Here is a 17,392-nt window from a genome sequence, read left to right as displayed (position 1 = left end):
GTCAAGTACAGGCGGCCACTCTGAGCAGAGATCAACCCACGACTCGCCTTGAGCTAGTTAATGTTAGTTCAGCCTTGAAGCCAGTTGGACCACGGGTCGATGCTACAGTAGGTGCTCTAAGCAGAACGTCACAAGGAGCAGCGAAGATCAACTTGGTGATGTAGTACTAAGTATTAATGTTGACAGGAGCAGAAGCTGGGGCCTTAACCAATGTCCCTTAGGGCTCCTTAGGCCAATACCCCTTATTTCTAGAGGAGAACTTGAGAGGAGTATTAAATTTCAACTCAACACCATAACAGATTGCTGCTACCGAACAAAGTCCAAACAGGCGGAGGCCAGATGGGGCGCAAGACCAGCTGAGCATCACGCAGAGACCCCAGTTGCTCGTACACACGGTGACTGCCGAGGATGAATTCAAAGTACCTATTACTTTTAATTTGTCAACATAGTAAAAGTTGTACATACGTTCAATGTGGCAAGGAAATATGAACAATCCAACAAAGCAGCCGATACAAAGAAACGCAGGAGAGGACAACTCTCGGGATGCAGCAACAACGGCAGCTGTCACAAGAGTCTGCACTCCAGGGAAGACTAAGGTTCGCCCAGCTACAAATGACAATAACAAAGGCATCTGCAAAGGGCACAGGGAAGGTGAGCTTCCTGTGCTCTTAGGAGGCTGGCAGAGATTTCTTAAAAAATAAAAAAAACCAACCAAGGAAAGGGAGAGGGGCCAATAAACGTCATTCACGCTGCCACTGTTTTTACATATCTAACACCACTCACAATACTACGGCACAAGAGGAATATAAAGACTAATAGTAGATCTCAAGGGAAACTGAAGCACTCCTATTAGTTGGTGCCCCCTACCTGCTTGCTTGAAGACTAGAAATAAGCAAAACCAAAGAATCCCAGCAGGATTCATTCACGCAGCAAAGGGCCAAAACCTAGACACGCTTTCCTGGGGTTTCTTGAAGGTCAGAAAGGGCCCCTTCCAGAAACAACCGCTAGGCTTGTTATATTCGGGTGGGAGAGAAGAACTAAGACGAGAAAGTCTCCAGTCCTTCAGCACTCGCTCGGCCATAGCCGATTCTGCAGGGCCAGCTGTCCATGCAGCGCTGCCCCAGCCCGAAATCCAGAGAATCCCCACTGCACTCAAGGGTTCCACTGGGTTTACTTGCCAGACAAAAGGAGTGCTGTATCGAGAGGAGAGCTGCTTAAGTGCAGAACGTAATCCAGAATAGATTAGCGGATTCAGAACAACGAATCAATCGGGGGAGGGGGGGCAGGAAGGAAAAACTTAACACAGTGGCATCAGAATCTGCATGATTGGACAGTGGGCATGGACAGCCATGTGAGATGAAAAGGGCACTCGATTCCCCAAAATGCATTTTTCAACGGGAAGACTGAACTTGTCCAGCAGAACTTGATGCTGCTCTCGACCAGTTCAAAGATATACTACCTAGAAGGGAAGAGTTCCTCCATTCTGCTACAGAACAGGGTCATTCAGGACTGCTGGCACAGGGATGGTTGCCTGTAACAGGTTGGCCACTATCCTGTTCCCACCCAAGCCGGAAGAGAAGCTCTGCCCCATAGCGTTTGGGTGTCAAGAGATGGGGGTGGGGGGGCAAATCCCGAGACCCAAAATAAAAACCAACCAGAAGAGCTAGGAGAGTTTCTTTAGATTTTTTTTTTAACTAAAAGTGTGGTGAGGACTGTTTCCAGCCAGATTCCCCATCTTGATAGTCACATAAACTGAGGCAAAGGGGCTGCCTTGAGCCTTCTGAACAGTTCATGAGTTCAGATTGCCGACAGCTCAGTAGAGGGTCTCTGCGTTGCTGCTCCGGGGTCGCTTGATCTTCTCAATGTTCTTTAGGATCATGTCGTGCAGAGTCACCTAGCGGGAGAGGAGACAGGGGTTGGTTTCTTCTTGGCTCAGGGAGGATCTGGCTTGCAAACGAATTTTACACACACACCCGGCAAAAAAGGCAAAGCTTGCTATTGCCTAGACAAGTGATGCCACGCCACACGCTCCAGGAAGAAGGGGCCCATCTACCCTAAGAGGCCTCGGCAATTAATAACTGGTTGAGAGACCAGCCCTCTGCAAAACTGGCTCAACTGTTAGGGGCCACTGCCCCCCCACCCTCAAGCACCTTAAAGGGGCTTGTTCACAGGGAGGTGTTATGAATCGTCTTCAAGACTGGACTTACATATTGATTTCTGAGCTCCGAAATGATGAGCCGCAGGCTGATGTATTCCTTTTCATCCATCTCAGTCACCGTGCGACGGTAATCCTCCTACAGAGACAGTTATTTAGCCAGAATTGCTTTGCACTAAGTGGACTTGCTGTCTCATTCCATCTCCCAGCCGAGAGTCACCTGCAAAGCTGCCATTTTCTCGGGGTCTTCTCAGTCACTACCATCAGTATACCTAGACTCCAACCCCAACCCAAAAGGATGTTGACAATCAAGAACTGGTCGGAAGAGACAACAGGCCTATGCAAAACCTACAGAAACAGAAGCCAAGACCGACAAGCTCCAGAATTTAATTTGAAGCAGACCTTCATGGCAACAATATTCCCCAAGGGTTCAGTCAGGAAGCCTTTTAGCCACTTCGCTAATGCTATAATTAAAAGTTCATAACGCGAAACTCAGCTATCACCTTAATACCTGCACTTACCACATGGGGATATTTAGCTATTTTAGAAACCAGCTTTGCCCGTGTGATGTAGTATCTGAAATGGAAGCAAGAGAGGTGGTTCAATGGTTGGCAAGGGGGTGCCCAAACAGCATACACTACAGAGGGACACACCCCTCTGGAACAAAAGCCAGTCTTTGAAGGCACTCTGCACCTAGCCGTGAAAAGGCACCCACCTAGAGATCTGGTCCAAGTATGAAGCTGCTTCACTCTCCACAGTTCGGAGCTCCGCCACAGTCTCTTCCTGCAAAGGAAGGAGCCAACAAAGAAACATTTGAGAGAATTTCCAGGTGCACTTATACCTGGACGTATCCAACCAATATCTTAACAGGTCATGCTGATGAGTCTCTGCCATTAACTGGAGGCCTGAGTCCCAGCAAGGCAGAGCCACCCAATCAGCCTTGGCCAAAATGCAGTGTTAGAAACTCAGATATATAAGGTAGGTGCCAAACGGCTCCTTAAACGAAGGTTACAGCCACCAAAACGGGGAATTGTCTAGTTCAGGGGTCAGCAAACTTTTTCAGCAGGGGGGGGGGGCAGTCAACGGTCCCTCAGACCTTGTGGGGGGCCGGTGTATATATTTTTTTTGGGGGGGGGGGAGAACGAATTCCTATGCCCCACAAATAACCCAGAGATGCATTTTAAATAAAAGGACACATTCTACTCATGTAAAAACACGCTGATTCCTGGACTGTCCGCAGGCCGGATTTAGAAAGCAATTGGGCCAGATCTGGCCCCCAGGCCTTAGTTTGCCTACCCACGGTCTAGCTGCCATTTTTGGTTAAGATGGGTCTAAAGTCTTATTTTTCAAATGATGGACTGACTGTGACTGCTAAATCTATGGCTAGTTCAGATGACAACCTCGAGCTAGGTTAAGGATGCTGAGAACTTAAAAAAAAAGAAAAGTGAATTGATCCAGAGGCAGTCCAAATTTATATTGCCGTATTCCTTTTTCTTAATGGTGACTGCTCCGGCTCAGAAAAAGCATTTTGGTTCCTGAAATTCTGATTGGGCTCACCACCCCAGCAAGGGATAGTTCCTCAGGATTCTGTCCCCCCCCCCCCCGCAACTGCTGACCTACCTGAATAGAAACGCCAAAGTTGTTGCCGTCCTCTATCCTGGGAATCAGCAGCTGCACCCACATTTTGACCTGCAGGGCAGAATATGTCATATTAAATAGGTGCCAATGTTTTGCTGTATACTTTCAAAATAGACTGCTCTACGTGCAGCATCTGTGTCAGGCAGTTCAGGCTGAGGCAGACAGGAGAGATTTGCTGCAAAACAATTAAAACTCCAAAACCAAACAAGGATTTGAAATCTAGTCTCCTGCATTCAAACCCAACACTGGCCCAGTTTTCACTGAGATGGTAAACCCAAACCTAGGGGGCACCTCTTCAGACCGCAGAAGGGGGTGTTGTCACATGACTGAACGCTCCTCCATACAAACAAAACATTCCCATGCACAGAAAACCAACAGATCACAGAGACAGAGAGTTCTAAGCCAACTTTCTGCCTGGTACGCTATATTTCTATGGCCAAGAAGGCTGTGGCTAAGTTGCTGAGTGGAACACCTGGATGTGTACATATTACACCTGGGCTGATGGAACTGCACTGGCCTCTGTTGGTTACCAGACCGCATCCAAAATCTTGTTACCAACATATAGAACCGCTAAACAACTTAGGACCAGGTTACCTGAAAGACCGCCTGCCTCTGTATAGATCTGTAAGATCACTTAGATCTAGGGGAAATTTTAAAGTGGCACCACATTCTGCAGACTATATCAGGACAGCAACCTGAAAAATGGCATTTCCTGGCATTTCCCCTGTACGGTGGAATGCACTTCCTTTTATCATATGTAAAGCATGGTCTATGAATTGATTCAGACAGCTTAGAGTGATAAAACTGTAGAGTTGGAAGGGACCCTGAGGATCATCTAGTCCAACCCTCTGCAAGGCTGGAATATGCAGCTGTGCCATATGAGGATCGAACCTGCAACCTTGGCATTATCAGCCCCTATCTCTAACCAAGTGAGCTATCCAGCCCATGCAAAGATATATCTTTCTGCCTGGTCTTTCCTTGATCCATAAGATCTTACCCTGTTATTTCTGCTTTTCCTTTGTTATAATGCTGTTCACTGTTTTAACAGTGTTTTTGGATACTATTTAGGTTTTTTTAAAAAGAAAGAAAGAAAAAAGTGGTCTATGAAATGCTTTTAACTCATAAAATAAAAATATATGCTGGTATGAAGAAGAAGGAGAAGGAGGAGGAGGAGAGTTTGGATTTGATATCCCGCTTTATCACTACCTGAAGGAGTCTCAAAGCGGCTAACATTCTCCTTTCCCTTCCTCCCCCACAACAAACACTCTGTGAGGTGAGTGGGGCTGAGAGACTTCAAAGAAGTGTGACTAGCCCAAGGTCACCCAGCAGCTGCATGTGGAGGAGCGGGGAACCGAACCCGGTTCACCAGATTACGAGTCTACCGCTCTTAACCACTACACCACGCTGGGATTCAGAGAAGGATTCAGTCACACAAGGCACCAGTTTGTCATATGAAGTCGAGGCACCTCAGCAAGAACTAAGCAAACTTCATAAAGGTTTGCCACAGTAACATGCAAGCAGAGGCCAGATCTGCGACCCCACATCCTTGCTGATATGCACGATTAGCCACCTCGTTCTCTCTGGGGAGCCAACTGCAAAAAAGCACGTTTGATTTTATCCCTGCTGTTTGGAGCACCACCAAAGGAAACTGATCTGTAAAGCGTCCGAGCCCAAAGAGGAAGGAAAAGGCAGCCCAGCACTCACCGTGTTGCATTTCTCAATTAGCAGCCGGATCTCGGGTTTCACCTTCTCAATGATGTCCACCAGCTGCTGGTTGCTCTTCAGCATCCCATTAGGCATGACAAAGACTTTGGTACCTGGTGCCACGAGAAGAGACTTGCCACTTATTCCATGGAGGAGTGTGAGCATGGGTGCGCATGCATGTGTTTGCCGCTCAGCAGGTCAGGAAGGGCCATAAGCTCTGTGGTAGAGCAACAGCTTTGCAAGCAGAAGTTCCCAGGTTCAACCCCTGGCATCTCCAGGTAAGGCTGGGAGAGATGCCTGTCTGAAACCCTGGAGAGCTGCTGCCAGTCAGTGTAGGCAATACTGAGCAAGATGGACCAATGGTCTGGCTCAGTGTAAGGCAGCTTCCTATATTCCGGGTTACCCGTGGGGTTTTATGCAGGCAGAGTGTTTACCCACTCTGGGTCAGCCTATTCCTACTTCTAAGCAACCGTTTTAAACACATTAACTCAGGAACCAAGAGGACAGAAACTTTGAAAAAGGAATGGGGGAAATTATAATTTATCTAAGAGACCACTGCAAGCAGATGGAAACATTAGCAGGACTTGAAGCCCACTTGTAATGCAACAAATACTATGGATAATATGGATTGATTTAAAATACAGAATATGGAATAATATGCAGTTGACAATAGGACCCAACAACAACGCATTAATATAGGAGGTAACAACCTTTGCAGGAGCCATATATCTTTAAAAAGTTGTGCAGTAGGGAAATTCAGCAGCCGGAACTTATCATCACAGCACTGCAGGATCTGAAAAGTTGCACCTGCTCAAATGTCCTCTTCCACAACACTATTAAAATTAACTGGCGCATAGATATTATTAATTTCAACCATTTAATGACACAGGAATTGAATTCCAGTGATTTATTTTTTGGGGGGGCACTCTTTTTGGGGGGGCACTCTGTTTCTGTTCTTTGAAACTTCATTTTGTGAATTAGAAGACTGAAAGCGAAAGCCAGGCCACAAATAATGCAACCGTGGTTTCCCCAATTAACTGCAAATGAATTTCAACCACACAGGAGGTCTGTGAACACTATGCACAACATCTTGGCAGTACAGTGGTACCTTGGTTCTCAAACGCCGAAAACCTGGAAGTAAGTGTTCCGGTTTTCGAACGTTTTTCGGAAGCCGAATGTCTGATGCGATTGTCAGCTGTTGTTTCCAGGGCACCTGCACCAATCAGAAGCTGCGCCTGGGATTTCGAGCATTTCGGAAGTCAAACAGATTAAGTTTGGTGCTTTTGTTTTGCTATTTATTTTGCGTTTTTGTTTTTGAGGCTTTTTCGGTTAATTTGTTTTCATGACTCTGTGGAACCCAGTTCATCTACTGATTGATAGATAGTGTGACTGCAGAAAGGGATAAAAGCAATGACTATCATCAGCACAGGTAAGTTTTTTTTAATAGTTTTTATCATCTACAATACTGTCTTATTTATTGTACAGTACAGTACATTGATTATTGCTTTCATTTTATGGATCAATGGTCTCATTAGATAGTAAAATTCATGTTAAATTGCTGTTTTAGGGGTTGTTTTTTAAAGTCTGGAAAGGATTAATTCGTTTTGCATTACTTTCTATGGGAAAGCGTGCCTCGGTTTTGGAACGCTTTGGTTTTGGAATGGACTTCCGGAACAGATTAAGTTTGAGAACCAAAGGTACCACTGTAATATTCAAACCACATAAGGTTCCAGCCATCCTTCAGTAAAGTACCGGTAGCGAAAAGCTGGAGTATTTCAAGGGATTGTTTCAAATTCCTAGGAGTCAATTGTGTACTAAGCAGCTGCATCAGGGACAAATTTATGGGCAAGGTGCAGGTCACAATTACATCAATGAATTAATACTTCAATTCCTTGGCACTAATATAAAAGTTTAAGGTTTCTGGATTTTCCCAACCCCATATGCTCAGAGTGTTCACTCAATCGGGCTGGTTTCATAAGACAAACACAAGCTCCCAAACCAGCATTGACAGCAATCAGATGCCATGAATTTAGCAGTAGAGGTTTAGGAACTCACCCTGGAAGTTCTCATCACAGTCTTCCAGCTTCCTCTTCTTCATATTGGGCTGAAAAAACAAAGAGGACTTATTTTTTATATAGAAAGAAAGCAAGTATGTACAAAATTATTTACAGGGGGGAAATGTATTATATCAAATCATATACAAAGTAAAATCTAAATAAGTGTGTTTATCCAAATAACTAAAACTGTAAGAAAAGAGAAATAGGTAGAGGAAATTACAAAAGGAGGGTATGGAAAAAGAAAGGACCAAAAGAAGTCTAAGAGAAAGAGAAAATAATATGTGTATTTGGTGTAAGTATATTTGCTGATCAGAAGGTCGGCGGTTGGAATCCCCACGACGGGGTGAGCTCCCATTGCTCGGTCCCTGCTCCTGCCCACCTAGCAGTTCGAAAGCACGTCAAAGTGCAAGTAGATAAATAGGTACCTCTCGGGCGGGAAGGTAAACGGCGTTTCCATGCACTGTTCTGGTTCACCAGAAACGGCCTAGTCATGCTGGCCACATGACCCAGAAGCTGTACTCCGGCTTCCTCGGCCAGTAATGTGAGATGAGTGCCACAACCCCAGAGTCGGACACGACTGGACCTAATGGTCAGGGGTCCCTTTGCCTTTTACCTATATACCATTTGCATCCTTAACTAATTTAATTGAACGTATAAGAATCATGCTCCTGACTTGCCATCTCAGTCAAACAAATGAAAATGAAACACAAGTCCCTAAATTGTCTTGAAATTCCAAAGATTTATAAATAAAACTTCAACTTTTGAGAAATTTGTCAAGTGCATGGCTTTCTTTGCTTCTTCTATAGGTTAACTCATGCCGTAAGGGCAGGAAATTCTATTCTGCATACACAGCATATTGAGAGGAAGACATGGATCCTGACACAAACAACTATCTGCTTCTAGCTCCCAGACAGCTTTCTTATGTGAGCATTATACTGTTTTGATCAACATCTCAAATATTAAGCCCAGGTAAAGTGAACTTTACCTGGAGGTGCTGGAGGAGACTGGAGGAGACTCTTGAGAGTCCCATGGACTGCAAGAAGATCAAACCTATCCATTCTGAATGAAATCAGCCCTGAGTGCTCACTGGAAGGACTGATCCTGAAGCTGAGGCTCCAATACTTTGGCCACCTCATGAGAAGAGAAGACTCCCAGGAAAAGACCCTGATGCTGGGAAAGATTGAGGGCACAAGGAGAAGGGGATGACAGAAGACGAGATGGTTGGACGGTGTTCTTGAGGCTACCAACATGAGTCTGTCCAAACTGCGGGAGGCAGTGGAAGACAGGTGTGCCTGGCGTGCTCTGGTCCATGGGGTCACGAAGAGTCAGACATGACTGAATGACTGAACAACAACAAAAAGTGAACCATCTTACCCCATCTAGTCCATCATGACTGTTTGTGAGCAGGATTGGGTCTGGAACAGGAAGGTTCATATCTGAGTGGATTTGGGTGAGATCGTGAATGTTCAGAATGGGATCCTAGGAAAGGAGAACAGCCAAAACATAGTGTTAAATTGCTTAACACATTCCCAAAGAGAACCAACCAAACTTGAATCCAACACCAAACCCATATTCTGTGAACCGCCCTGAGACACCCCCCCCCCTAGGTATAGGGCGGTATATAAATAAAATAAATTATTATTAATATTAATATTATAATTATTATTCAGTCTGCTATAGTCAAAAGCCACTCTCACTGGACAAGAAAAACCAGGCGAGAGGCACTGGGCTTGCAACTCTTACCTTAAGGAACGCATCGAGTTCTAAAAGCTTCTTTGGGAAAAAACTTGCCACCAGATCCTCAGCCTAAAGGACAAAGAACAGCCAGCTGTGATGCATAAATTAATACTGAGATTATTTGCAAATGGGCAGATCAGAAATTAACCCCAAATTAACCCTCTGTATGAACCAGTAGAACCACTTCCAAAGGCAAAAACCATGAGCTTTGGATACTGCAGCGGCCAGAACAGAGCTACAGACAAGCTCTCTAATTGACTAGCTGAAGTTCTCTTAAGAGTCATCAAAGGGTTTCCGGCAAGATGTTCCAGCAACAGAAATATCCAGACCCATATGCATTAAGGGCAGGCGGTGGGGAAGGAATCACGACACTTACTTCACTTGTGATCCGCTCCCTGAAAGAGTCTACCTGCAGGAGAGAAGAGAAGAAGTTTAGAACAGAGTCCAAACTGGGTAAAACAGAGTGACACAAGCATACACAGAGCTGCGTTCTGTACAGTAGCACAATATTCTCATAGAATCAAAGAACTGTAGAGTTGGAAATGATGTCCGAGGGTCATCTAGTCCAAACCTTTGCAATGCAGGATTATGCAGGTGGCCCATATGGGGGATCAAACCCACCGTGGGCCTCAGGGTACCCACAATTTGCTTAGAATCAACAAACCAGGGCACAAAAAAGCTATGTGCCACCAGAAAGCATTTTCCTGAAATTATTTAGCCGTGTTCCAAGTTTTTTTTTTACAGACCCCGCCGATTCTGGCTAACAAACACCGAGGGATTACGGGGTTGGAAAAATATTTACTTCCTGGCCATCTACAAGTTTGGTGCTGCCACTACAGAATCAACAATCTCTTTTCCTATGCTGCACCAACTCATTCTTTAGCTCCTTTTTCAAACTCAGCACAGTATTGCTGCCAACAGTCACCACATAAGGCCGGAGTGGCAAGTTCCCAAAGTGGGTGTTTTGGCCCATGTGCATATAAACAGATGAAGCTGGCCAGTGGCCATACTAAGTCAGATCATTGGTCCTTGTTGCAGCTAGATGGCATGCCTGGATTTGTTTGAACAGGACATGTATATATGCCTTTGGTCCTCCCCTCTTTCAGCATGCCCTGCCTGGCATGCAGCCCCCACAAGACTACCGGTACTCACAAGGGAACGTAGCCTTGCCATCTCCAGCCAGCAGCTAAAATTACCTGCCTTATCCATCCATCCTTCCTTGTTTTTATCTGAGTTGTACATACGCAGCACCTACAGAACATGTCTCATGCTTGGGGAGCAGCAGCATGGAAGTCTAAGCCAGCAGCAAATGGATGGATTGTCTCACATAGACGAAAAGCTGAACATAGCTAATTCTTGCAAAGATGGCTCCATTAAGCTACGCCAGTACTGGAGCTCTCTTCTACACATATCCCTCTGATGCCGATATATCGTCCATAATCAATTTGAAGCCCACATTGCAGTAATGGTTTCTTAACATTTGACACTGCGATATATCACAATTGGTCCGTGAGCTATGTAAAAAAATTGTGATGTAGGGAAAACTGTGAGGCTTTCTTCTCTCATGTTTCCTGCAACCCTGTTGCTCTGTACAGTTGTAGCAATATGTTAAAATTAAGTAAAAATGTGTCGGTTTTGTAACCCTAAGTAGAGGCAGTTGCCAGGACATATCCCTACATTGTTCCATCCTTATTTTAGACATCATAATATATCGGTATGCAACGGTACCTCGGTTCTTGGACATAATCTATTCCGGAAGACCGTTTTGAGTTCCGAAACATTTGAAAACTGAGGCGCAAAGGGCGGTCTGCAAATTTCATTGAGAAAATTGAGAAACATGCAGTGGAAGCTGTTCGACTTCCGAGGTGCGTTTGAAAACGGTAGCATTTACTTCCGGGTTTTCGGCATTCGAGTTATAAAATGTTCGTCAATGGAGACGTTCAAGAATGGAGGTACCACTGTGTTGTGATGTTTAAAGGTAAAGGTAAAGGGACCCCGACCGTTAGGTCCAGTCGCGGACAACTCTGGGGTTGCGTCGCTCATCTCGCTTTACAGGCCGAGGAAGCCGCCGTTTGTCCACAGACAGCTTCCGGGTCATGTGGCCAGCATGACTAAGCTGCTTCTGGCGAACCAGAGCAGCACACGGAAACGCCTTTTACCTTCCCGCCGGAAAGGTACCTATTTATCTACCGTATTTTCCGGCATAAAAGATGACTGGGCATATAAGACGACCCCCAACTTTTCCAGTTAAAATATAGAGTTTGAGATATACTCGACCACAGATTCTCCACCCGGTGTATAAGACGACCCCCAACTTTTGAGAAGATTTTCCTGGATTAAAAAGTAGTCTTATACGCCAGAATATACAGTAGTTGCACTTTGACGTGCTTTCAAACTGCTAGGTTGGCAAGAGCAGGGACCGAGCAACAGGAGCTCACTCCGTCGCGGGGATTCGAACCGCCGACCTCCTGATTGGCAAGCCCTAGGCTCTGTGGTTTAGACCACAGCGCCACCCGCATCAGCTGGTGATATATCACAATGTTGAAAACCAGACAATGCTCAGCCCTACCTCTGATCAAACATTAGATCTGCTGATGTGTCAGTATAAGAAGTTACAGCAGATGAGGTGGGCATCTCCTATGTTCCCTTCAAAACAGCCTCCAAATTATAGCAGTCTACCCTACTTTTTATGCTAGCATATGGGGCAGTCAACATTATTTTTCCTCCACACACGCTTTCCCTGGATCTAGGCCTCACCTACGGCGCACCGTATATGCATTAAAAACAGCTACCACCACTGCCTCAAAGTAGAAGTGGTCCCCTTGCCCACTGGATGTTATCAGAAATGGATAGATTCAGCCTCAAGGCTGTAGCTTAGTGTTGTTTATTTCTCCAAAGTATATAAATCCCTTTTACTAAGAAGAGCACATTATGCGTCATGAGAAGCAATACTTTGCCTCCTACATGTGGGTTGCAAAGTCATATATTTGCATAGCAAGGCTTGCATCATATTTCCACATGGTCTGTTACTTAGACAGAAAGCAGCCCTCGCTCTCAGGATTATTTGGAGCCACCAATTTGGTGGCACTCACTGTTCCCCATCTTTCAGTGGACAAGTTAAGAACGTGTTTTTACTCAAGGCGGCTTTGGGCAAGTTAGGCATCCGGCCTGTTTGAACACTGTACTGGGTGTAAAGATTTTACTGCTGACTCTTGCAAGTTTCACAATTGCTTTAATGTTTTACCGTTCTGTAGTTGAAGATTATCTTTGCATTTGGGTTTTTATGATAATGAGAAATTTAAAAAAAATCTGTGAAACTGATAGATTATTTACTAGAAGGAGATAAATGGGGCAAGAGTTGCTCCCCCTTTCTCCCTCCTCACAATTCTAAAACCCTCCTGCTAATGACCTCTCAGGAGTCTGCCTAAACCGGACAACTCTCCCCCTCATACTTGTCACCCTTCATCCTCTTTAGGAAAAGGATTTGAGGCTCCTTCCTCTGAAACAGCTCAAGGAATGTGACAACCATACTTTCCTCTGCTGATGCAAATATTCCCTGGCAGCAGAGGGAAGTGTTCCTCCCTTGGCTTAGGTAGGTTGGGATAGTAGCAGCGGTGAGCAGAAACACCCCCCCCCCACTACTTTGGTGCAAGAATATAGGGTTTAGCAGCGATGTTCCTACTCTACCACACTCTTTTTTGCCCATGATCTTTTAGTAATAACAGAGATCAAGTGAAGACTAGGGGAGAATCAGTTTTGCTTCTCCATTTTCTTCTGTTTCATCTCCTGCTTTTAAAAAATAATACACAACACTATCTTGATTTCAAATATTTAGAGTGTACCGGGGGGGGGGAGCAAAGGGACTAAGGGGGTCCAGGGAAAGACAGAGTTCCCATCCCTGCCCCCTTGCATGGATGGCTTTTTACTTCAATCCAATGTAGGAGATCACAGCATGATGATCACTTGCAGGATCAGAAAGCAAAACAGACACACCTCCAAATATGCAGCTGAGTGCAGGTGCCCTCTTCCTGAAAAGGAATGTTTTCGATAGCCATCTGCCATCCTTGAGGCCACCAGAAGAAGAGGGTGCAGCACTCTGATACCCCTCCCCCCCAAAAAAATTGTGCTTGGCCGCAGCTTTGCCTCAGCACCATCATGCTCTAACTACCAACTGCCATCACTGATGTCAGAGGGGGAGGAAGCAGCAGTTTCTCCATTATGTTTAGACCCAGCTGCATGAGCTGTTGAATTAAAAGCTGTTGAGCTTTATAATTAAGAACTAGTGCATGAGTTTGCTTTTTTACCTTCACCCCTCCCAATCTTGTGTTGTGCTTAAGTTGAAAGCCTGCAGGCAAGGCCTGTCCTCCCCCCCCCCCCCCCCACAAATCTTTGCAAGTTACTCTGGAAGATTTATTTTCAGCTGAAGACCAAGGTATAAATGCATTAAATAAAATAAGCAGTAGACAATTTAACAGCTACCTAAAAATAGGTGAATGGGCAAACTCATTTTTAAAATGGGAAGCTCTCCCAAACACAAAGAAGCAAAAAACAAAAACAAAAACACGCAAGACTTCTATCCAGACTGATTATAAGAAAGTCTGCACTTTAAACTACAAGAAAATTTGTGCAAAAAAGCCCATTACTGCAACAGAAAATTAACAGGTGAATATTAATACATATATAAAATGCAACGGAGTCTGCACTATTTCCTACATGCTACCAGTCTGAAACTTAACTTTAAGGCTGGGTAAAAGGGGGGGCTCTTGATTCAGGACAAGGATAGAAATGGCTCTTAATTTAATTTAAAAAATACTGATAAAAATAGCTCAGGTTCAAATTAAATCAAAGTGAAACATAACAATTAAAAATACCCATAAAACTGGATCAAATACATTCTATCAAACTAACCTGAGCTAAATCCTGATTTTCTATTAAACATGAAAAATGAATCATGAGGAACACTATGTGACCTCTAAATTCAAGCATTATAAATATTGCACAATAGGTCATGCACTGTATATATTATTGTTCAAATGTTGAATATGCATGCTGTCAAGTGGCACTGCCATCTTCTTTCTATCTCAAGGAAAAGCCCTCTTCTGCCCAGCAGCTACATGTCAATGCTTCTGCATAGTTCTGAGTACTGAGCTTCCAGAACATAGCCTTGCTTAGTATTCCTTAACTTCACACAGAAATCCTTAATTTGGCAATTACTCTTCTAGGCTGATAAAATCTAGCCAGTTCAGAAGTCACACTGGGTACATGATCTGAGGTTTAAATCATGTTCCTGGAAGGTATAATAAACTTAGATGCAAACAGATGTTTTTTTACCAGCCAAAATGCATTGCTTGTTCGGGAAATATACGAGCGACTATAAACTTGGACGTTTGACTTAAATGGAGACTTTTTCCTCACACCACTTTGATCTGAATAAATCCACCCTCTGCAGGGCAGGTAAAAACAGTAACCTCCAACCAGCCTAAAGAAGCCACCACCACAGGATGCAGCAATGGCAGGTGCCCTTGGCCTGTCAAGAGTCAAGCCGACAATGTAGTTCCAATGATCAGCAGCATGGGGTGCGGGAAGAAAAGATGCACCATCGGTAGAGCACGAGACACTCTTAATTAATTAATTAATTAAAATAATAATTTATTTATACCCTGCCCATCTTAATCCCAAGGTCGTGGGTTCGAGGGCCACGTTGGGCGAAATATCCCTGCATTGCAGGGGGCTGGCCTAGATGACCCCCGGGGTCCCTTGCAACCGTGCAATAGGACTCCGTGTGATCATGCCAACTTCCGAAGAGGCAGTGATACAATCCGGAAATCGTAAGGCACGCGGCTAAGTGTTCCTTCGTACCGCCTCCCTCTTTTAAATGGAAAGGTGGTAAGACAGGCCCGTTGTGTCTGCGGGGCCCTCAAGTCCACCCTGCGCGGTGTGACGGGCCCGGGGCAGAAGCCCCCCCCCTTCCCCCAAAGCGGCACCAGCTGCCCAAGGGTGCTGGGCCAGGAGGGCCTCAGCCCGCCATGGCAACCGTCACGCTCGCCCCGTCAGCGGAGGAGCCGCGGCTGAAGCGCCCCGGGAAACTCTCCCGCCTCCTTCCGGAGGCCGGCGCTCTGCACATGCTCCCGGGCACGCCCGCACGCCCGCCCGGCCAAGCAACTGGCCGATGTCGTCTCCTTCTCGCCCTTCTCAGGCCCCGCTTCCCCCCCGTACCTTGATCTTAACTTCCGGATCCACCTTGAGCAGGGAGGCCATGGCAGGGCGGGGGAACCGCTATCCCTAGCCGGGTCCGTCTCGTTTTCGTTCCGCGAACGCGCCGCCGCTGCCAGAGCAAACCACCGGCTTCTTCGCCGCTGCCGGAAATGACGACATAACGACTCGCCGTCGCCGCTTAGCCAACCGCCGCGCGCGCCTGCAGCTTCCCACGTGATTTCTCTCTCTTCCCCCCCCCCACCGCTCGTCTCTTTTGTCTTCCGTTCTCCCGCCTCATCCGGGGCAATTGACGCACGAGCGGGACAAGCAGCTTCCGGGCGGCGTAAGGCGGAGCCTGACTGGAGTTACGAAGGGAATGGGCGCGTGGAGAAACTGATGCCGTGATAAATGGTGCCGGCGTGATTAAAAGCTAATAATAATAATAATAATAATAATAATAATAATAATAATAATATATTAATAAGTATTTTTATTATTATTAGCATTTCCACGCCGCCCAGCTGGCTGGGTTTCTCCAGCCACTGTGGGCGGCTTTCAACAGAACATTAAAAACAGAATAAAACTTCAAACATTAAAAACTTCCTTAAACAGGGCTGCCTTCAGATGCCTTCTAAAAGTCGGATAATTTCCTTGACATCTGATGGGATGGTGTTCCACAGGGCAGGCGCCACTACCAAGAAGGCACTCTGCCTGGTTCCCTGTAAGAATGCAGTAAAAAATAATAATAATTTTTAGGCAGCTTAGAATCCTAGAAATGCAGAGTTGGAAGGGACCCCAAGGGTCATGACCCCTCTCCCAATGCAGGAATTCAGCTAAAGCATCCATGACAGATGGCTGCCTAACCTCTGCTTAAAAACCTCCAATGAAAGAGAGTCTTGTGGGGGTCTTCCCTTCCACTGCTTAACTGCTCTTACTGCCAGAAAGTTCTTCCTGATGGTTAGTTGGAATCTCCTTTCTTGGAGCTTGAAGCCCTTGGTTCGAGTCCTACCCTCCAGAGCAGGAGAACACAGCTCCATCCTCCATAGGACAGCCCTTCAGATATTTGAAGTTGGCTATCCTATCTCCTCTCAGTCGCCTCTTATCAAGGATAAACATACCTCAATCGCCTCTTAAGGATAAACATACCCAGCTCCTTCAATTGTTCCTCCTAAGGCTGGGCTTCCAGACCCTTGATCATCTCAGTCACCTGCTGCATGTTCTCCTGTGCACTTGTACTGGGTTGGTTAGGAAACCCAAACGGCCACCGGCAAAAAAGTGTGTGGGTAGTTAATCTCCACTGCAGCCTTTTGTATTGATACGCGATCAGCTACTCTGGTTGCTAAACGTAACCATAGCTTGCATTCAGTGATCTTAAAATATATTTTCCCAGGGTTGGGACATTAGGTGGGAATCGTAATGAAAAGGCATGCAATCTTTTTTTTTTTTTCATAAAAATTGCACGCCACTTGATTGCAATTTTTTTTAAAAAAAAATCCTCAAACTGGTTTATAAAAAGATAAAAACAGCAAAATGGAGAAAAATTTACTGCCCTGCTTTAAAACATACAAAAGTTAAAAGCATATGAATACGGGGTTTGCAGACAAAATCACAAATTTGACTGCAAAACCCCTCATATAAACCTTGGAGGACACACACACACACATGCACAAACACAAACATTGCCAGGATGAATTCATTAGAAAAAGAGAGAAAGCGGCTGTTCACTTATTTACTTGGAGCATTTTTTCTGTGAATTTGATGCTGTATTTCTCCAATAAAGACTGAAAAGATGACACTTCTTGTGGCCTTTATTAAAGAGTGATTTGCCAGTCTCACGGTGCTTGTTTACTTGGAAGTAAGCCCCATTATGAGGGATGCGGGTGGCGCTGTGGTCTAAACCACTGAG

At 45.4% G+C, this 17,392-nt stretch overlaps 1 protein-coding gene across 1 annotated transcript; it reads right to left on the bottom strand.

Moving 5' to 3' along the window:
- Nucleotides 1-1,669: 1,669 nt before the first annotated feature.
- On the bottom strand, nucleotides 1,670-15,648 carry PSME3 (proteasome activator subunit 3). Its single transcript, XM_033169551.1, has 11 exons — nucleotides 15,508-15,648; nucleotides 9,668-9,700; nucleotides 9,298-9,360; nucleotides 8,929-9,033; nucleotides 7,553-7,601; nucleotides 5,498-5,610; nucleotides 3,776-3,844; nucleotides 2,871-2,938; nucleotides 2,677-2,731; nucleotides 2,208-2,294; nucleotides 1,670-1,894 (listed from the first exon to the last, which is right to left on the bottom strand). Exons 1-11 carry the CDS (start codon nucleotides 15,547-15,549, stop codon nucleotides 1,814-1,816), a joined length of 765 nt encoding a protein of 254 aa, XP_033025442.1. The 5' UTR covers nucleotides 15,550-15,648; the 3' UTR covers nucleotides 1,670-1,813.
- Between the last annotated feature and the right edge of the window lie 1,744 nt (nucleotides 15,649-17,392).

Source organism: Lacerta agilis, chromosome 14 (genome assembly GCF_009819535.1).
Source record: "Lacerta agilis isolate rLacAgi1 chromosome 14, rLacAgi1.pri, whole genome shotgun sequence".
NCBI classification, from domain to species: Eukaryota; Metazoa; Chordata; class Lepidosauria; order Squamata; family Lacertidae; genus Lacerta; species Lacerta agilis.
This window is presented reverse-complemented; position numbering and strand designations above follow the sequence as displayed.